The 22099-nt window shown below is 46.1% G+C and overlaps 1 protein-coding gene across 6 annotated transcripts; it reads right to left on the bottom strand.

Moving 5' to 3' along the window:
- Positions 1-3280: 3280 nt before the first annotated feature.
- ZNF789 (zinc finger protein 789) lies at positions 3281-13281 on the bottom strand. 6 transcript variants are annotated; one of them, XM_069571215.1, is made up of 5 exons: positions 13056-13281; positions 9526-9603; positions 7798-7924; positions 5447-5560; positions 3281-4398 (listed from the first exon to the last, which is right to left on the bottom strand). In XM_069571215.1, the coding sequence occupies exons 2-5, from the start codon at positions 9556-9558 to the stop codon at positions 3386-3388; spliced, it is 1287 nt and encodes a 428-aa protein (XP_069427316.1). In that variant the 5' UTR covers positions 9559-9603; positions 13056-13281; the 3' UTR covers positions 3281-3385. The 6 variants fall into 6 exon arrangements, with proteins under 6 accessions (XP_069427316.1, XP_069427315.1, XP_069427317.1 ...); XM_069571214.1 differs by having other exon boundaries at positions 13026-13262; XM_069571216.1 differs by having other exon boundaries at positions 13000-13258.
- Positions 13282-22099: the final 8818 nt, after the last annotated feature.

The following is a 22099-nucleotide window of genomic DNA, read 5'->3' as shown; positions in this document are numbered from 1 at the left end:
GATTTCTCAGAGCTCTCACCCCAGGGCTTGCCTAAGGCTGACTTCTTACTGTTGTCTTTCCTGGCTCCATGCCCCTGCACTCCTGGTGTCTCTCTCCTCTTCTTAAAAGGTTACTAGTCTTAAGCTTGAGGAACCCAACCTCATGACCTCATTTAACCTTAATCACCTCCCTAAGGGCTCTGTTGCCATTAAGTCACACTGGGGGGGTAGGGCACACAGTTCAGGACAGTTGGGATCTTGTTACTCTTTGTATTTTCCCGTAGGCCCTAGCACATCATCTGGCAAGATGGTAAATTTAGATTTTTGTTAACAGAGTGATAGAAGACCTGATCGGAGCTGGGAGAGGAGTTATAAAGTCATTTACACCTACTGTCTAGCTCATGTTTGTTTATAAATTTCTGAGCCCTATTCTGGAAGATCCAAAGGCCTGCTTAGAACTTCAGGGCCTCAAAGGCAAAGGCACAGAGGTACAAGGGAAGCTCCTGGGGGCCTTGGGGGTGGGAACTGAAGGGATAGGGTTTGTGCCCTCCCATTAACCTCCTAACGACATTCTTGCTTCAACCGGGGTTGTCTACCAGGCAGTGCAGTGGGGCTGGGGAGGTGGAGTCTGAGCCCTTGCTTCTCACAATCTTAACTTCTGGCAGGATTCTGAACAGTCTGTGGTAACCATTATTGCCCCATCAGGTGTCACAGTGGATGTGGCATCATTGGCAGATGATGACAGAATGGCTTGGGGGCCTCTGTGGCCATTCATCTTGGTGAGCAGAGATCACATTGCCACTTCGAATGATAGGACTAAAGCATCTATCTTGGCATCCTGTCCCCTTCAGGACCCACACTGGATTCATTTTGGTGAGCAAAGGGCTTATTTTAATAATTTTTAATTGTCCAAGGCCTACTTGCCAGACTGTATGGCTTAGCTTTTGGTCACAGCCTAAGGAAAGCCTTTAGGGCAGGTAGCTAGTCTCCTATAGTGAAGCCTGTTGCCTGTAATTGGCTCTTCCTCAGGGTAGATTCCCATAGAGATGGGAATACGAGACCACCTTACCTGCCTCTTGAGAAATCAGTTTGCATGTCAAGAAGCAACAGTTAGAACCAGACATGGAACAACAGACTGGTTCCAAATTGGGAAAAGAGTACATCAAGGCTGTATACTGTCACCCTGCTTATTTAACTTACGTGCCGAGTACATAATGTGAAGTGCCGGGCTGGATGAAGCACAAGCTGGAATCAAGACTTCCGGGAGAAATACCAATAACCTCAGACATGCAGATGACACCACCCTTAAGGCAGAAAATGAAGAGGAACTGAAGAGCCTCTTGATAAAGTGAGAGTGAAAAATCTGGCTTAAAACTCAACATTCAAAAAAGGAAGACCATGGCATCTGGCCCCATCACTTCATGGCAAATAGATGGGGAAATAATGGAAACAGTAACAGACTTTATTTTCTTGGGCTCCAAAATCACTGCAGACGGTGATTGCAGCCATGAGATTAAAAGACACTTGCTCCTTGGAAGAGAAGCTATGACCAACCTAGTCAGCATATTAAAAAGCAGAGACATTACTTTGCCAACACAGGTCCATCTAGTCAAAGCTATCGTTTTTCCAGCAGTCATGTATGCATCTGAATTGGACATCCATACTGATGGAGCTGAAGAATTGATGCTTTTGAACTGTGGTGTTGGAGAAGACCCTTGAAAGTCCCTTGGACTGCAAGGAGATCCAACCAGTCCATCCTAAAGGAAACCAGTCCGGAATATTCATTGGAAGGACTGATGCTGAAGCTGAAACTCCAATACTTTGGCCACCTGATGTGAAGAACTTACTCCTTGGAAAAGACCCTGATGCTGGGAAAGATTGGAGGTAGGAGGAGAAGGGGACAACAGAGGATGAGGTGGTTGGATGGTATCACCAACTCGATGGACATGAGTTTGAGCAAGTTCCGGGAGTTGGTGATGGACAGGGAAGCTGGGTGTGCTGCAGTCCATGAGGTCACAAAGAGTGGACAAGACTGAGTGACTAAACTGAACAGGGGTGGATTGCTGGTTTCCAGATTGGTTCTTACCCGTACAGAGAGCCGCCATCAGGAAACCAAGCTGCCTTTTACTTTTTGTCTTATCAGGGCTTCTGCTTGGCATTCGGAAAGAAAGTTCTTAAAGTGGGGATGTTATTTATTGTCAGTCCAATAACTGTACTGCTACTCTTCACTGATGTGACATGTGACTCTTTCAAAGCCCTAGATCCTTGATCCTTGGGGCATAAGTGTTTCAAAAATCAGAATTTTTCCATTTGTAGAAAGGCATTTTACATAAAACCGCTTAGGGGTTTGCACCAATACTCCATGTGCTGCGCTGTGGCTAGTTGCTCAGTTGTGTCTGACTTTTTGCAACTCCATGGACTGTAGCCTACCGTGCTCCTTTGTCCATGGGGAATTCTCCAGAATCCTGGAGTGGGTTGCCATGCCCTCCTCCAAGTGATCTTCCCAACCCAGGGTCTTCAACTTTGCAGGTGGATTCTTTACAGCCTGAGCCATCAGGGAAGCCCAAGAATACTGGAATGGGTAGCCTAACCCTTCTCCAGGGGATCGTCCCAATCCAGGAATTGAACTGGGGTCTTCTGCATTGCAGGTGAATTCTTTACCAGATGAACTACCAGGGAAGCCAGCACTCCATTACTGAACATATTGGAACAAAATGTGTGAATATGTACACTAATGGGGATAAACAGTCTTTATTTCACCAGCAAATAAATTCAGGTCATCTCAGGTTTGGTAACCAAACGGATCATAAGAAAACATGTTTGCTCTCAGATTTTTTTAATTGTAAAATTTAGAAAAAAAAGGGATTGTGGAAATATATATATACATAGGCCTTAGAAATTTATATATAAGGATAAATGTGTAAATAGATATCTTTGTTGTTGTTTAGTCACTAAGTTGTGTCTACCTGTTTGTGACCCCATGGACTATAGCCTGCTAGACTCCTCTGTCTATGGGATTTCCCAGGCAAGAATATTGGAGTGGGTTGCCATTTCCTTCTCCAGGGGATCTTTCCCACCCAGGGATCAAACCTGCGTTTCCTGCATGGGCAGGTGGATTCTTTACTGCTGAGCCACCTAGGAAGCACCGTGTGGTATGTGGAACTTTCCTGACTAGGGGGACCAGGGATCAAACCCGTACCTCCTGCAATGAAAGCATGGAGTCTTAACACCTGGACCACCAAGGAAGTGCTCTATTAATTACTGCATCCAGAAGGTTGGCTACAAGGAGAGGGTCCCCACAGAAAAAACAGTTCTTGTTTATTAATTTTCATTAAACAATCAGGTTATACATACTTGCCGTAGCAGTTAAGTTCTGGGCTTTAAATGGTAGCTTTTCCAGTTAATCTCATGCAGATAGCTGCTCTCTGTGGGTACCCTGATGCTTAATAAAGCTTGTGCGCCAACTGAAAGACTTTCCACATTTGTCACACCTGTAGGGTCTCTCTCCAGTGTGAATAACCTCATGTCGATGAAGATTCGCCTTAAAGCTAAAGGTTTTCCCACAGTCTCTACACTCAAAGAACTCCTCCTTCGTGTGGATCCTTTGATGCTGAATGAGATCGACATTCCGACCAAAGGATTCTCCACACTCACTGCATTTGTGGGCATTCTGTTTACTGTGAATCTGTTGATGGCTCATAAGGGTTGAGTGCCGGCCAAAGGCTTTTCCACATTTAGCGCACCTGTGGGGTTTCTCTCCACTGTGGATTAACTGATGTCGAATAAGCGTTGAATTCTGACTAAACGTTCTTTCACATTTGCTGCACTTATAGGGTTTTTCTTTGGTATGGATCCTCTTATGTTCGACGAGATATGCCATCTGACGGAAACACTTTCCACAGTCGTGACATTTATATGGCTTTTTTTGTGAGTGACACTGTTTGTGGACGATCAGAGCGGACTTCTGTTTGAAAGCCTGCCCACATATGTCACACTCAAAGGGATTCTCTGAACTGTGAAGTCTTTGATGTCGAACAAAATTTGCCTGCCGCTGGAAGGCTCTTCCACATTCGTGGCATTCATAAGATTTTGCGTTTGTCAGAGTTCTCTTATGCCTCAAAAGCTGTGATCTGTGATGGTAGGGTTTTCCGTACTCATCATATTTGCCCTGCTGTGTCCTTGTCTGAGCTCTCCGACTGTGAATAAGGTTAAGGCTTTGAAGGAAGTCCTTACAGCACTCATCACCAGTAGCAGGGAGTGAAAATCCATAAATGTCCACAAATTTATTATATTCACGTAACTCTTCTGAAGGCTCCTTGGCTGTTTTCTGCTTTACCGCTGACATCTTCCATAACATTAAATCTTCAGAAGTGTTCTCCTTTGGGGTGAGCTCTTTCGTCTGGAATCTGGCTTCCGAATCTAGCCAAATAAAAAGAATATACAAATTACCTGACTGCTACAGAAGAAAAGGAAAGAAGCAACTGTTTGTGATATGAGAGACTCAAACAAGGCTAAGAAGTGCTCACCTGGTTCCATCGCCATATTAAAGAGCCAGTATTCTGATTTTCATAGGACCCTCAGCTTTCATATCAGAAAGAGCTCTTGACATCATGAACTAACCAACTAACATATGCACAAGTGTGTCAGAGAACATGAGAACTGAACACACCCTTCTCCACTAGTGGGGAAAACAGCTTCCTGTTGGTACCGAACAGGGTCACATAGCTCTAGGAGAGAGGGAGCATCTTGTACTTTCTAGAGACGCACGTTTTTCACAATTCTGGGAGAAACAACTGCTTAAAATGGAAGCAGTGTATCAGAGAGAAAAGAAAAGGAACCTGAGAAACAGCACAAAAGCCAACGGAACAGAGCAGTGACTCTCAACCACGGATGGTCCTGCTGGAGGGTAGCAGGCAGAGGCCAATGATGCTGCTTAACATCCTGTGAGGCCCAGGATCTAACAGCCCAAAACGTCAACAGAGCTGAGGCTGAGAATCCAAGGAGCGGAGGGATGTGGTAAAGGGTAGAAAGAAGCAGCCATCAGGACTCAGTAAGTAGGAAAAGGCAGGAACATCAAGAAACACCAAGGGGATGTGGAAAACAGAATGAAAGCAAGGGAACAAGAGAAAGAGAAAAAGGGTAAGTGATGAGGGTTGAAAAAAGGACTATCTGGAATGGCCCGAGAGCTGTCAGAAAGCACCAGCCTGCCTCTAGTAGAAATAGGATGAGCTTTATTGCAGGAGAAAGAGGATGAGCTTTGCAGACTTGAAATCCAATCCCAGTTGAGGACTATCTCTGGGGAACAGGGGCAATGATCATACCCACCACCATCAGGGGACAGTAGGGATGAATGAGCAGGAGAACACATGCCAAACTCCGGGCTTGGTATCCGGGTGCAGGCGGGGCCTCCTGGATGGTGTCCCCAACTCTGCATGACCCCCAGGGGCCAGGTCTGCTCCTCACCCACCTGGGCAGGTACTACCGGAAGCCTTCCTAGTCCCCGCTCTCTGCAGATCCAGGATCCACGGCTCTTCCCACTGTTCCAGCTGACAGATCACCTCAGGTTTGGGAAACTGAAATCCTACTCGTGGGGAAGTAAATGGGATGTGGTGGTTAGCGAGTGGCAGGAGAGATCCCAGAGCTCAGTCTACCCCTGGGGGTCTGGGTGGCAGGGCTGCAGCAACAAGCAGAGATCAGGACAATAATCAGGATTATCAGGAGAGGAATCGGCACCATCTTTGCGAAAGCTCGGCATCTTGATTGAAAGCCTGAACAATATTCACACTCGTGGACATGGTCATTTCACTCTTAGGAATAGAGCCTAAGGGAAATGAGGACAAAGGTTAATGGGCAAAGGTTAATGCCCCCCAAATGTTCAGCAGAATCCTAACAGTGCAAACTGGAAATAAACCAGATGTCAACAGGGGGAGGATTAAAGTGTAGCCAGATATGATGAAGGCAGAGTATTAGGCTAATATTGAAAATCCAAGAGTTCAAAGGACATTTCTTAAAACAGGAAAAGGCTCCCCAGGTATTTTAAAGCAGAATACAAAACTCACATGTAGCATGATTCAAAGTCCATGTAAATTATGATCTGAATTTGTTTTTAAAAACTACATGTGTTAGGGTCTTCCCTGGTGGTCCAGTGGTTAAGAATCTGCCTTGCAATTCAGGGCACACAGGTTTCCATTCCTGGTCAGGGAACTAAGACCCCACATGCTGCTGAGCAGCTAAACCTGTGGACCATAACTAGACAGTCTGTGTGCTGCAGTGAAAGATCTTGCATGCCGCAACTAAGACCTGGAGCACCTCCCTCCCGAAAAACTACATGTGTGAGTGTATATACACACAGATCATCCTCTTCTTAGGACAGGGTAAGTGAAAGTCAGTCGTGTCTGACTCATTGCGACCCCATGGACTGGGCAGTCCATGGAATTCTCCAGGCCAGAATACTGGAGTGGGTAGCCTTTCCCTTCTCCAGGGGATCTTCCCAACCCAGGGATCGAACCCAGGTCTGCCACATTGCAGGAGGATTCTTTACCAGCTGAGCCACAAGGGAAGCCCAAGAATACTGGAGTGGGTAGCCTATCCCTTCTCCAGCGGATCTTCCTGACCCAGGAATCAAACCAGGGTCTCCTGCATTGCAGGTGGATTCTTTACCAACTGAGCTATGAGGGAAGCCCATTTACCACAGGATAACTTTCCAATAAATCCATTCTTCATAAATCCATCATATGTTGAAAATATATGTTAGAAATGCATTTAATACACCTAAACTACTGAATATCATAGCTTAGTCTTACTTACCTTAAACATACCAAGAATAGTTACATTAGCCTTCAGTTGGGCAAAATTGTCTAACACACAGCCTGTTTCATAATAAGAATGATGAATATCTCATGTAACCTAGTACTGTACTAGTGAAGAACAGAATGGTTTTAAGTGGACTGGTTGGCGACCCTTGTGATCACACGGCTGTCTGGGAGCCCCTGAATGCTTTCAAAACAAAAATAAACATTAAAGCATCCAGTGATGGGTGGACAATCACACAAAGGTGGTCAAGAATCTGCCAAGAGTGTCAGCATGGGGTCAAACATACTCCAGAAAGAAAAATCCATCGAGAAACCTCCCTCTGTAGGAGACTGCATTGAATAAGACAAGGGTGGGCTCCCAGGAAGATGGAAGCTGAGCAGGTACAGAAGTGAAGTCAGTGAAGAATCATCTCCTGGGCACCCGGTGATGGTGTAAGCAAAGAAGGAAACCATTTTCAGACAGAAGAAAGAAAAAGGCTTTTCAAGAGAGGAAGAGGGTAGACTTTGGAATCTGCATGGGCCACAATCTTTTCAACTCCTAGAAGTCTTACAGATGTGGAGGATTCAGGCTGGGGGATGAATGTCTTCAAACTCTAAAACAAAAGGAAACTACTCATTATCCACAATCCTTTACTTGAAAACGTTGAGGCCTGATTTGTTTCAGGACTCAAAATGTTTCCAGATTTCAGGAAGGTGACTTGAGTGTGGGTATAGTTTCTATTATGTACCACCCTCAACAGGGGTTGAGCTGAAACCTTAAAAAAAATATTCTGATATTTCTGATGCCATACACATATATATGGAGACCAAATGAGAAAAAGGATGATAAATAGCTTCCTACAGGATAAAATCAGGTTTAATCACCTGATGACTTCAGGTTAGGTCTTTTAGCCAAATGAGTTATGATAAAACTGGCTTTCAGAGCTTTTTCTGCTTTGGGCATTGCACGTAAGAAACCAAGGACTTGCGTAGACACTCAAAGTCAAATCTTAAGCCAACTCATTACCCAAGGAGACAACATGTCTGTAGTTGTCCAGCATCACGTCCCTGTAGAGGGCCTTCTGAGCCCAATCCAGCGTGTCCCACTCTTCCCTAGTGAAGTACAGAGCCACGTCTTCAAAGGACAGCAGCCCCTGGAAATACAGAGACTCATTACAGCTGCAGCTCTTATCACAACTCTGTGGGCTACAGTATTATTGTTGTTCTACAGGCAAGGCTCATCCAGTTAATTAGCAGACTCAGGGCTCAGCTCAAGCTCTGACCCTCAGGCCACGTATGTTCTTTCTTCTGCACTAGAGTCACACATGTTCTCTAGAGGGACACGTGGTCAGTGTGTGAGGCTTCTCTGGCCGTTTGGTCTCTGCTGCGGTCATTCAGATAGTGTCAGAACCGAGTCAAATCGTGGGGCACCCAGCTGGTGTCAGAACTGCTCCATGTGTAGAGATACCCCACGTGCCTGAGGGCAGAGGTGAAGTGAGGAAGCAGAGAAACAGCTGTGTCCTCCCCAGGCACGCACTCCCCGCCTGCCTCCCTCCCCGAGGCCAGCAAGGATGCACATGCTGTTCCTGTCTTTACAGAGATGCTCCTGTGATGCTCCTGTGCCTGCCTTCCTCTTGTTTCCACTCTCTCTCCACCCCTAACTGGACCAGTTCTGTAAAAGAAAACCTACACACATATCTGCAGTCACCCCACAAACCCCCCTCTGACTTCAATCTGCATAGCTCCCCTGGAGTGTCCTTTTGAGCCTCGCGCCAGCCCTCTGCCCACGTGTGAACACAGGGGAGAGCAATACAGCTACCGCAGGAAATCAGAGATTTCACAGAAACGATGATTTTTTTTTTTTTTTTAAGAAACGATGATTTTTGAGCTGAGTGTTAACATATGCAGAGGTGAGTTTGCCTGCAGGCGGGGAGAACAGGGGATGCACAAGGGTGGGGGGGTTGGGGGGTGGGGAAGAACATTCACATCCCCACGTGCAGGTCCTCTGATTTCAGGCAAGGCGGGAGATGACACCAGAAAGGCAGGCAGAGCTCTGTGTTCCCTCGGCAAATGTGGACACGCTGGGCCAGTGGGGTCAGACTTCCCCTTGCACTCCCTCCTGTCCAAGACTGGTCTTTACAAATGGTCACAATGGCTTCCTCATGCGTCTTCTGACTTCAACTTGACTTCTCCCAATCACCCTCCCTCTTGTTACCAAATCAGTACCTAAACTTCTACTGTACCTTTTAATGCAAGGGATCAGAATTATATGAGCTTGTTTCCATATCTCCTTCCCTAAACGGCTTGGAAAATCCTTAGGGTAAGAGTCTCTCTCCCAGCACAAAGGACAGAACTACCTGGCACACAGTAGGTACACAAGAATGCTCACTGACACAAACAGGCAGCAACTGTGGTGATGGCAGCTAAAACCTACAGGGCGCTTGAAACATCACTAGATCCTCTGCCAAGCACTCCAAGAGCCTCACTTCACTGAATCCTCACATGACAGCTACTGTCATGACCCCATTTTACAGATAAGGAAACTGTGCCCCAGAGAGATTAGGTGACACGTCTAAAACAGAGCCTGGATTTCAGCCTGTCTGAGCCCAGAGTTCAAGCTCTGTACATCGTACCTTCCAAGAAGGAAACACCCCCCAGCTGATAAAGATGGTTCAACCCCAAAGGCCATGTGAAAAGCACTGCCTGGCTGCTGAGACTAAACTGAGCAGGTGGAGGCAGGGGGAACCCAGCTCACCTTCCATGGGACTGGCAGGGACATGGCTTCCATGGCCTAGCCTCCGAGATGGGGCTGGATCCTGGCCATCAGGCTAAGCTGGAGAGAAAAAGAAAACAATTAAGGTCAGCCCCGAATCAAAGCTCTCTCACTAGACAGACTTTAGACGGGGAATGCCAGTGGGGCCATCAAACCTCACGTAGTACAAAGTCACAGTGTTTGGTATTGGAATGTGGGATTACAATGAAAAAAATGGCTAGAATGGTCTTAGGAATTTCTGATGCTAGATCAATTTCTAATTTTTATCCTAGGAAACCTGCACCTCTGCCCTCTGCCTCTCTCTAGAATATATTCTTCAGCACCTCAATGAGAGACTCAATATATCAAGGGACCAGACTATAGGAAAAAACAGAACACTAACCTGCGACCTGTAGCTCCAGCCTGGAACCCAAACCGGAAGCAACGTGGCAACAGGCACCCAATCAGGACTTGGGTGGCAAGTGTGAACTTGTCCCTAACATGTGTACCCCTCCTCCACCCAGGACCAGCAGAGAAAGTCGGCTGTGCTCCCCTACCAAATCACAGAGGACATCCCTCCTTTTTGGTTTCCAAGCAAGGTTTTATTGGGGCCGCCACTGCAGCAGCGGGGAGCAAGAACAGAGAACAGGTTCCCCTGCTTGCTTGCTCCCCGAGGCTGGGTGGAGGAGAGTCCTGCTTCTTTTACTTAACCTGCCTCCAGCTTTTCCAAGCTGATCTTCTCAAAACTCAGCATAGTTGAGTTTTCCCTTTTTTCCACACTAAAGTTTCTCCTGCTTGCTTTTGACTCTCTGCCAAACATGTGATGGTGCCTAGATCGCTTAGTATAGCAAGCTCTGCCTGAAGAGCCTTTGCCTGCTCTCATTTGGGGGGTCCGAGTCTATTTTTACGTCACACAGAATCAGCTCAGAGAGTATAATAATGATTTTAGGGAAGTTATAAGAGATTTTAGGCTACATATGATATATAAAGAGCTAACTGTTGTCAAAGGGGCTTCCCAGGTGGCTCAAGTGATAAAGAAGCCACCTGCAATGCAAGAGAGGCAGGAGACTCTGGTTCGATCCCTGGGTTGGGGAGATCCCCTGGAGGAGGAAAAGGAAACACACTCCAGTATTCTTGTCTGGAATATTCCATGGACAGAGAAGCCTGGCAGGGTCCATGGGGTCAAGAGTTGGACACCAACTGAGCAGGCACAGCTGTTGTCAAAAGAAAATTCAGGGGACTTTACTTGATATGAACAGTTTATGGAGTGAAAACCAAACTGCGAACAAGGAGGCTTCAAAATAGAAAGTCTCAAGTTAGGCTCTCCGCACTTACCCTTCAGTTTATAAAACATGTAAATGGGCGGCAGAATAAGCCACTCCCTAATATACCACTTTGGAAAACTGATTATTTTGAGCTGCAGGCACTTAAAAAACAGCTGTTTTTTTAAAAAGGTGGGTGGGCAAAAGGAGAATTCCCGGGTGGTCTGGTGGTTGGGATTCAGTGCTTTCCTTGTTGGGGATCAGGTTCAATCCCTGGTTGGGGGAACGAAGATCTCACAAGCCATGTGGACTCACTTGTGCTAAGCCCCATGTCAGCAAACTGACACCTAATACTTAGCCTAACTGCAGCTTCAGCCTCTTCCAGGTATAGAACCTCCCTCCCCTTGCCCTAGGACTTCCCCAGTGGCTCAGTGGTAAAGAATCCACCTGTAATGAAGGAGACGTGGGTTCAATCCCTGAGTTAAGAACATCCCTTGGAGAAGGAAGCAGCAACCCACTCCAGTATTGTTGCCAGAGAAATCTCATGGACAGAGGAGCCTGGTGGGCTATAGTCCATGGGGTCTCAAAAGAGTCATGACTTTCAAGAGAGTCTTAGGAGACACAACTTAGCAACTAAACAACTCTCTTCCCTATGAAGATTCCATTTATAATAGACCTGAATTCTAAGCCATCTCAGGGGTTAATCATTTTTCCTTGGGAATCTCCATGTTTATACAAGGTAAGTGTGCATACATGTGCAGGCGTGTCCGACTCTTTGCGACCCCATGGGCTGCAGCCTGCCAGGCTCCTCTGTCCATGTAATTTTCCAAGCAAGAATATTGACCCAAGGTTTGAACCCATGTTTCTTGCATCTCCTGCACTGGCATGTGGATTCTTTACCACTGTGCCCCCTGGGAAGCCTCTTACCTGAGGTATACATGTTAAGAAACTTGTTTGTTTCATTTTTTATTGCAGGAATCTCAGCTAAGTACTCAGAAGGGTAGAGAGAAAATTATTTTCCTCCTGTGCACAGGAATGAGGAAGTACATTGTTTTCTCTTGGGACTGGTTACTAGAACTGACAGTCCTTTCAGAAGAGTACCAGGGTACAAGTTTACTTGTTTGTAGCTGCTAGGGAGCTGCAACGTTACCCAGACGTGAAGAAAGCTTGTTTCCTTTAAGGACAGAGCCAGCTCTTCATGGGAAATTAGGACAGTTAAAGTTTTGTTTCTGCAGCTCTGGGTAGTTGGCCTGGGAATATACTTACACTGTGGCCTCCACTTTGGTTCTTCTTTAATAAATCTAATGTTTCTCTCAGGGAGTACACAAATGACGAGATACAGAGGATTTCCACTTTTTTCTAGTGCCTTTCTGGCCACTGGCAAACCTTGTTTTATGTAAGTGCATTTTTAAGACAGTCTGTCGCATTCTGTTCTCCTTCCTTAAAAACATTGTTCGTAGGCCCTATTGCCTCTTAAACAAGGAGGCACTTGTGATCAATAGCTCCATGGCTGGGGAAGGGACATCGACCCTTTCACTATGTAAAGTAGATTACCTGCTGTGAGCACTGTGCGTTTGGAACTCAGAATCCATAATTCAATTTATAACAAAATGTGCTATGCAGGATACCTGGGTTGGATCCCTGGGTGCAGATGATTCCCCTAGAGAAGGGAATAGCTACCCATTCTTTTTTTTTTTTTTTAATGTGCATTTATTTGGCTGTACAGGGTCTTAGCTGCAGCATGTGTGATCTGGGATCAAGCCCTGACCTGGGAATCAAGCCCAGGCCCCCTGCATTGGGAGCGCAGGGTCTTAGCCACTGGACCACCAGGGAACTTCCACACTCCAGTATTCTTGCCTGGAGAACCCCACGGACAGAGAAGCTTGGTGGGCCACAGTCCATGGGGATCGCGAAGAGTCGGACAGGGCTGAGCGACTAACAAACAAAGCCAAAGCAAACAATAGCATTAACCAACCATTCATTCATCGAACTCTGTACTTCTCTAAAGCCAGAAGACCTGACATGATACTCGGAGGCTGGCGTCTTCAGGAAGTCTCTCAGTAAATGCCCTGAAGACCGGGGGTTTGGGGGGGGCGGGGCACGGGATTCGAGGGAAAGGGGGTTGTCTCTCCAGCCTTCACACCTGTGGCGGGGCCACCGTGGCTTCCCCTGGCACCCCACTCCACCCATCACACTAGCTCTTTTCTCCCCAAACCTCCGCGCCTCCGACCCCAGCCGTGCCTCCTCCTCCAGGAAGTCCTCAGGATGCACCTGCGGCCGCCATGGAGCTGGCCTCCATTATGGAGCCAGGCCAGACTCGGAATTAGGTCGCGACCTCGGCTAACCTCCACCTGAGGTGTCCATGCGGAAGATCCCTGTGTCTGTCGCCCGATCACTAGCGCAGGCCGAGCAGAGCGTCCCCGCCCGAGGACCTTCTAGGAAGCTCGGAGGAGTCACAACTCTCTGATCGGGGTAAGCGATGGGGCGGGTCGCGGGGAGTGTGCGAGTAAAGGGGCGGGGCACTCATGTCTCATCGCAACTGCCGCTTCTGGTCGGAGCCAATCAACCGCCGCAGATGGAGTGGTCTAGGCCACGTGATTCCCAGGTTGGTTACACCAAGTACTTTCCTTTCCCACCGATTGTAGCAAGATCTCCAGGGCAGAACCCTTGTGTAGCTGGGTATTTTAAAACCCTCCTTTTGGGAGTCCAGAGTGACTTTTTAGAGAGCCGACCCTGGATTAGGCAAAAAAATGTAAAAAAAAAATAATAATAAAAATAAATATAATGAATAATACACACGTATAACAGTGTCAGACTTTATTTTGGGAGGCTCCAAAATCACTGCAGATGGTGATTGCAGCCATGAAATTAAAAGACGCTTACTCCTTGGAAGAAAAGTTATGACCAACCTAGATAGCATATTCAAAAGCAGAGACATTACTTTGCCGACTAAGGTCCGTCTAGTCAAGGATATGGTTTTTCCAGTAGTCACGTATGGATGTGAGAGTTGGACTATAAAGAAAGCTGAGCCACTGAAGAACTGGTGCTTTTGAACTGTGGTGTTGCAGTAGACTCTTGAGAGTCTCTGGTACTGCAAGGAGGTCAAACCAGTCAATGCTAAAAGAAATCAGTCCTGAATATTCATGGGAAGGACTGATACTGAAGCTGAAACTCCAATGCTTTGGCTAACTGATGCGGAAAAACTGACTCCTTGGTAAAGACTCTGATGCTGGGAAAGATTGAAGGCAGGAGAAGAGGATGACAGGATGAGGTGGTTGGATGGCATCACCGACTTGATGGACATGAGTTTGAGCAAGCTCTGGGAGATGGTGATAGACAGGGAAGCCTGGCGTGGTGCAGTCCAAAGAGTCAGGACTTTTGGGTTTGCAAAGAGTTGGACACAACTGAGCGACAGAACTGATGATTCCATATACATAATAAAGAAGAAAAATACAGATTGTGTGAGATTTCCCTTTAAGTCTTTACTACTTTGGGTCATATGTGTATGTATAGTTTTAAAAATTCCATTTGCATTTTTTAAAGTGAACTCTCTACATTGTATTTGGATGTTTTTCTTCTGGGGTACCAGGTTATGGATTTTGATCTCAACACCTCTAATGCTTGCTTGGTATTTCCCTCCAACTCCAACCCACTAGCTGAAATGTAGAGTAGGAAATGGGAAATGAGAAGACACACTTATATGTTAGTGCCTCAGCTATCTATCCAACACTAGGCCGTTCATCCTGGGGTAAAGGAAAACAATAGATAGCTTTGCTTATGTGGTATTTTATTCACAAGACAAGTCACCTTTGGGTTGTGGATTCCTTCCTTCATCTGGTGTAGTTGCTTATTTATTGGCAAAAACAACTTTTTATTCAGACTGTTTTCAAGCTGATAGGCAGAAACACCTTCAGTTCAGTTCAGTTCACTCAGTCATGTCCAACTCTTTGTGACCCCATGGACTGCAGCGCACCAGGCTTCCCTGCCCATCACCATCTCCTGGAGCTTGCTCAGACTCATGTCCACTGAGTCGGTAATGCCATCCAACCATCTCATCCTCTGTCGTCCCCTTGTCCTGCCTTCAATCTTTCCCAGCATCAGAGTCTTTTCCAATGAGTCAGCTCTTTGCATCAGGTGGCCAAAGTATTGGAGTTTCAGCTTCAGCATCAGCCCCTCCAATGAACACCCAGGACCTATCTCCTTTGGGATGGACTGGTTGGATCTCCTTGCAGTCCAAGGGACTCTCAAGGATCTTCTCCAACACCACAGTTCAAAAGCATCAATTTTTTGGCACTCAGCTTTCTTCACAGTCCAACTCTTACATCCATACATGACCACTGGAAAAACCATGGCCTTGACTAGATGGTATCTCCTTACCGACGCCGTTCCTGACCTTCAACGGGGGAGAGCTCCTCTAGGCCCTCCTGTGCCTGTGCAGCCACCACTCCTCGGGTAGCTCCTCTCGGCCACCGCGCCTGCTACTGGAGATCAGTGGAGAAATAACTCCAGAAAGAATGAAGGGATGGAGCCAAAGCAAAAACAATACCCAGCTGTGGATGTGACTGGTGATGGAAGTAAGATCTGATGCTGTAAAGAGCAATATTGCATAGGAACCTGGAATGTCAGGTCCATGAATCAAGGCAAATTGGAAGTGGTCAAACAAGAGATGGCAAGGGTGAATGTCAACATTCTAGGAATCAGCGAAATAAAATGGACTGGAACGGGTGAATTTAACTCAGATGACCATTATATCTACTACTACGGGCAGGAATTCCTCAGAAGAAATGGAGTAGCCATCACGGTCAACAAAAGAGTCCAAAATGCAGTACTTGGATGCAATCTCAAAAATGACAGAATGATCTCTGTTTGTCTCCAAGGCAAACCATTCAATATCACAGTTATCCAAGTCTATGCCCCAACCAGTAATGCTGAAGAAACTGAAGTTGAACTGTTTTATGAAGACCTACAAGATCTTTTAGAACTAACACCCAAAAAAGATGTCCTTTTCATTATAGGGGACTGGAATGCAAAAGTAGGAAGTCAGGAAACACCTGGAGTAACAGGCAAACTTGGCCTTGGAATGCGGAATGAAGCAGGGCAAAGACTAATAGAGTTTTGCCAAGAAAATGCACTGGTCATAGCAAACACCCTCTTCCAACAACACAAGAGAAGACTCTACACATGGACATCACCAGATGGTCAACACCAAAATCAGATTGATTATATTCTTTGCAGCCAAAGATGGAGAAGCTCTATACAGTCAACAAAAACAAGACCAGGAGTTGACTGTGGCTCAGATCATGAACTCCTTATTACCAAATTCAGACTCCAAATTGAAGAAAGTAGGGAAAACCGCTAGACTATTCAGGTATGACCCAAATCAAATCCCTTATGATTATAGAGTGGAAGTGAGAAATAGATTTAAGGGCCTAGATCTGATAGATAGAGTGCCTGATGAACTATGGAATGAGGTTCATGACATTGTACAGGAGACAGGGATCAAGACCAACCCCATGGAAAAGAAATGCAAAAAAGCAACATGGCTGTCTGAGGAGGCCTTACAAATAGCTGTGAAAAGAAGAGAGGCGAAAAGCTAAGGAGAAAAGGAACGATATAAGCATCTGAATGCAGAGTTCCAAAGAATAGCAAGGAGAGATAAGAAAACCTTCTTCAGCGATCAATGCAAAGAAATAGAGGAAAAGAACAGAATGGGAAAGACTAGAGATCTCTTCAAGAAAATTAGAGATACCAAGGAAACATTTCATGCAAAGATGGGCTCGATAAAGGACAGAAATGGTATGGACCTAACAGAAGCAGAAGATATTAAGAAGAGGTGGCAAGAATACACAGAAGAACTGTACAGAAAAGATCTTCATGACCCAGATAATCACGATGGTGTGATCACTCATCTAGAGCCAGACATCTTGGAATGTGAAGTCAAATGGGCCTTAGAAAGCATCACTACGAACAAAGCTAGTGGAGATGATGGAATTCCAGTTGAGCTATTTCAAATCCTGAAAGATGATGCTGTGAAAGTGCTGCACTCAATATGCCAGCAAATTTGGAAAATTCAGCAGTGGCCACAAGACTGGAAAAGGTCAGTTTTCATTGCAGTCCCAAAGAAAGGCAATGCCAAAGAACGCTCAAACTACTGCACAATTGCACTCATCTCACACGCTAGTAAAGTAATGCTCAAAATTCTCCAAGCCAGGCTTCAGCAATACGTGAACCGTGAACTCCCTGACGTTCAAGCTGGTTTTAGAAAAGGTAGAGGAACCAGAGATCAAACTGCCAACATCCGCTGGATCATGGAAAAAGCAAGAGAGTTCCAGAAAAACATCTACTTCTGCTTTATTGACTATGCCAAAGCCTTTGACTGTGTGGATCACAATAAACTGTGGACAGTTCTGAAAGAGATGGGAATACCAGACCACCTAACCTGCCTCTTGAGAAATCTGTATGCAGGTCAGGAAGCAATAGTTAGAACTGGACATGGAACAACAGACTGGTTGCAAATAGGAAAAGGAGTACGTCAAGGCGGTATATTGTTACCCTGCTTATTTAACTTATATGCAGAGTACATCATGAGAAAGGCTGGGCTGGAAGAAACACAAACTGGAATCAAGATTGCCAGGAGAAATATCAATAACCTCAGATATGCAGATGACACACCCTTATGGCAGAAAGTGAAGAGGAGCTAAAAAGCCTCTTGATGAAAGTGAAAGAGGAGAGTGAAAAAGTTGGCTTAAAGCTCAACATTCAGAAAACGAAGATCATGGCATGTGGTCCCATCACTTCGTGGGAAATAGATGGGGAAACAGTGGAAACAGTGTCAAACTATTTTTGGGGGCTCCAAAATCACTGCAGATGGTGACTGCAGCCATGAAATTAAAAGACGCTTACTCCTTGGAAGAAAAGTTATGACCAACCTAGATAGTATATTCAAAAGCAAAGACATTACTTTGCCAACTAAGGTCCGTCTAGTCAAGGCTATGGTTTTTCCAGTGGTCATGTATGGATGTGAGAGTTGGACTGTGAAGAAGGCTGAGCGCCAAAGAACTGATTCTTTTGAACTGTGGTGTTGGAGAAGACTCTTGAGAGTCCCTTGGACTGCAAGGAGATCCAACCAGTCCATTCTGAAGGAGATCAACCCTGGGGTTTCTTTGGAAGGAATGATGCTAAAGCTGAAACTCCAGTACTTTGGTCACCTCATGCAAAGAGTTGACTCATGGGAAAAGACTCTGATGCTGGGAGGGATTGGGGGCAGGAGGAGAAGGGGATGACAGAGGATGAGGATGGCTGGATGGCATCACTGCCTCGATGGACGTGAGTCTGAGTGACTCCGGGAGTTGGTGATGGACAGGGAGGCCTGGGGTGCTGCGATTCATGGGGTCGCAAAGAGTCGGACACGACTGAGCAACTGAACTAACTGTAACTGACTAGACGGACCTTTGTTGGCAAAGTCACACCTTAGTTTTAGACATAAGTGGCCCACAGAATTGTATGCTTTTATCTTATTGTTTTTTTGTGTGTAATAAAGTTTTATTACAGTATAAAGGAGATAGAGAAAGCTTCTGACATAGACATCAGAAGGGGGCAGAAAGAGTACCCCCTTGTTAGTGTTAGCAATGAAGTTATATACTCTCCAATGAATCCAAAGAATGTCTGGGGTTGTAAAGACCTCACCAGACCTACTCTCATAATTTACATTTTAAGATAACAGAATTAGCCAGAAGGTTTAATCCAGAGAATGTCCTCAGGCAGAATACATTATTGTTATATAACCCTTGCAAAGAGCAGGTCTACTCCCATATTTATAGAATTAGCCAGAAGGTGTAATCCAGAGACTGTCCTCAGGCAGGATACATTATTGTTATATAATCCTAAAGAATGTTGAGAAGGAAAAAAAAGTGTGTCCTTTCTTCCTCCTTGAGAATTCCAGACCCCTCTCTCCTTGGGGACCCCTAGACTTCTTAATAATCTGCCTAAGAAATGACTCTCATTCCCCCCTTTTTCTTTTAGGAGAATTATGTTGCCTAGGGAAAAAGGGCGTCATTTTTGTTCCATAACTGCTTCCAACTGCTGAGAAGGGGCATTGTCCCTAAATTGGCAAGGCACCATATTCTCCTAATCCTCATATTGAGGATATCTGATCCAGGGGCCCCAAATAGAAGCTGGAGAAAGTTGCAGCAGTAGCAGGAGTTTGAGCAACCTTTTGTAACTTAAAAGCTTTCATGCGGCTAGAAACAAATCCAGTTATACAGTTACGGATGCAGGGCAACTGAGTCATGAAAACAAGTTAAAAATCAAAATTAAAAGTCACATTATGTCCATATTTAAAGTACGAAGTGTTGCACCAGTCCATTTTAGGGTTGGTAGATGTCACCAGATGAAGAAGAGGCATCGCATGTGACTGTTGTTGAAAGTATTCACAGACTTGGAGAAAGTCTTTTCCTTGAAGTGGAGATGTCCACCACGGGAAGCCTTCCACTGATGAAGAGGGGAGTACTCCACAGACCCAGCAGTTAGACTGATAGTGGAATGTAGTGTAGGAGTGAGTCCAGGACAGGAAGGCATTGTCTTGAAAATCGAACAGCAGACTCAGGATATTTGGAGTCAGCAGAAGTGAGCTCACATAGGTTATCAGGCCCATCTTTTGCAGTCCTCCAATGGATACCGTGGCCATGCAGTATCGCATAGGAAGACCAGGTGTGTCTTCTTTAAGCCCCGCGGATCAAATCTATCCCAGTTTTTCAGGATACAGTTCAAAGGAGTGAGGCTGGAATTGTCAGCTCCCATCTTGTCCTGAAGGATCCTGGATGAGCCCCTAAGATGAAATGTTGTTGTTGAATCATGACGCAGGGATTCTTGGCCCTGAAGGAGAAGAATTCAATCCGGGGCCAGAGACAAGGCTTGATTACTCAGAGCTTTTGGTAATAAAATTTTATTAAAGTATAAAGGAGATAGAGAAAGCTTCTGGCATAGACATTAGAAGGGGGCAGAAAGAGTCTGGTTTTATCTTAAACCTGTTCAAGCCAGGAGCTTAAAACGAGCACTTTAGATGTACAGGAAAGAACCCTTCCTTGTCCTAGCCCAGAGCTCCCAGTTCAGATCAGGGCTTTCCTTGTCCCTCCCCTCCCTGAAGAGCCTGCTCCAACTCCACGGGAACGCACAGTTTCTTTAGGGACCTGAAGCAAAGTGCTCAGAGTTAGGATCACACGCCCTTCTAGTGTAAATCTGTGCTGCACTGTCCACCTTGTTCCCTCCACCATCCCGGTGTGGGAATCACTGCGGACCTAAAATCTCAGCATCCGGCCCCCTGCCCCACGTAAATCCAGACACCCCTCTTACAGGTGGGCTAGCTTTTCCTTTGAGTTTGAAACAGCTCAGAAACTTCAAAGTTCCCTTGGAATTTTCTGACTTCATTCTGGCGAAAACACTACCTTTCTCATTTTCCTGCTTTAAATTCTTTACTATCTCTGCCTCCCCCTGTAATATCCTCTTGCATGGCAGTAGGTAGATGGGTACCCCCACCACCACGCCAGGGTGAACAGTTGAAAATTCATTTCCCGTGCACCAGTACTGCAAGATGAGAATAGCAGGACAATCGAGAGAGGAGGCTGGGACCTGCCCGGACCGAAGGTAAGTGACCACATGTTTTTCATTCTCTATGTCCAGGAGAATTTCTGACTAGAAAGTTCCTCGGAGGTTAGAAGGGGAGTGATGCCAAGCTACCAAAAGGCCTCTTTGCTGGAATCCATCTTGGCTGAGAGATGCCTGCGAATGTGAGGGAAGACCCTGAGATACACCAAATGAGGACTCTGGACCAGGCAAATCAAAATGATTGGCCAAAGAAAAACTGGAAGAAATGTCCCATAAAAGTGATTTAAACCACCACAAGAGTGTGACTCTCTCTGAGCCCACTGTGTGTCTATCCGCATGTACTGTACTCTTTACTCCTAATAAACACTACTGGTTTCACTGCTTTCCCTCTTTGTGGGAATTTCTTCTGCAAAGCCAATGGGCCAGGGCCTTGTCACCAGCCACTGGTCTAGTGGCCAGGATTCAGCTCTGTCATTCCGTGACCTCAGGAGCTGAAACCCTGCTCCACGCCACCTGAGATCAAATTCACCCCTCAGCCCCTGGAGGGCAGTGCCAGCTGCCTGGCTCCCAGGGAGGCTGCATCCTCTCCCCAGTCCTGGGATTCTAAACAGCCCACCCCTCACCTGCGACCCCCACCCCCGGCCCCGTGTCCTCCTGTCCCCCCTCTGGTGGGTCTTTCTGCTTCACAGGACCCCCTTCGTAGTCAGCCCTTCCCCTCACCCATTGTGGGGCGGTGTAGTTTCTTATGACCAAAGTAATCTAATCGTACAGGATTTTTCCTTGTTGAACCATTCCGGAGCTGTGAGTTTTCTGGTATCTCAGGTAAAAGACCAGACCTCTTCTATGCCTGACACTGGTGAGTTTCCTCCCCCAGATAGATTCTGTAGTGTACAAGTAAGCTGGTGCCATACATCCAGGATTTGCAGGCTTTCTCTCCTGTGCAGCCAAAAGTTATGCTGAGGTTGGAAGCTGCCTCACACGCTGTACTCTAGGGTCTGTCTCTCCTATGGTTGGTTCCTCTGGTGCTCATCCAGGTGTGAGCTTTACCTGAAGCTTTTCCCACATTCTCCACAAGAACTGGGGTTTCTCCTCAGTGTCATCAGCTGGTGGTGATGAGAACACTGAGCTCTGTATGAAGCTTTTGCCACTGTCACTACATTTTGGGCTTTTTTTAGAGTGGATTCTCTGCTGCACCTTCTGAATGGTGCATGAAAGGTTTTCTGATAGTCAGGGCAGTGATGTGGCCTCTTCCCGTGTTCGGCATGGTGAGGCATGACCAGGACTAAAGCTGTTCTTGCACTCACCACCCACTTGGAGTGTCTCCTGGCTGTGGACTTCCAGGTCTGCTCTGGCTACAGCTTTCCTCACGTCCCTTACACTGGTAGGGCTTCTCTCTGGCTTGTGTCTCCTGATGGCACAGGGGCTCTGCCAGAACTCTTCCCATTCTCCCCTGTGTCGTTTATGAAGACAACAGATATATTGTTTCTGGGCTATTTTCCCAGGTGTCTAAGCATTTCCTCGTTGCCTGATTTCACAGCCTTGCCCATTATCACTGGCATGCTGTTTGGTTTCTCCTAATAATGCCCTGGAAGTTTCACTCCCCCCACCCTCCACCATTTTCTTCTGTCTTGAAGACTTTTCACTCTTTTTTCTTTTATCTTAGAATCTAAAGGAAAAAGTAAGACGTAAATGTGTTAGTCTTGAAATGGGAT

This window comes from Ovis canadensis, chromosome 24 (assembly GCF_042477335.2).
Source record: "Ovis canadensis isolate MfBH-ARS-UI-01 breed Bighorn chromosome 24, ARS-UI_OviCan_v2, whole genome shotgun sequence".
In the NCBI taxonomy this organism is placed as follows: domain Eukaryota; kingdom Metazoa; phylum Chordata; class Mammalia; order Artiodactyla; family Bovidae; genus Ovis; species Ovis canadensis.
This window is presented reverse-complemented; position numbering and strand designations above follow the sequence as displayed.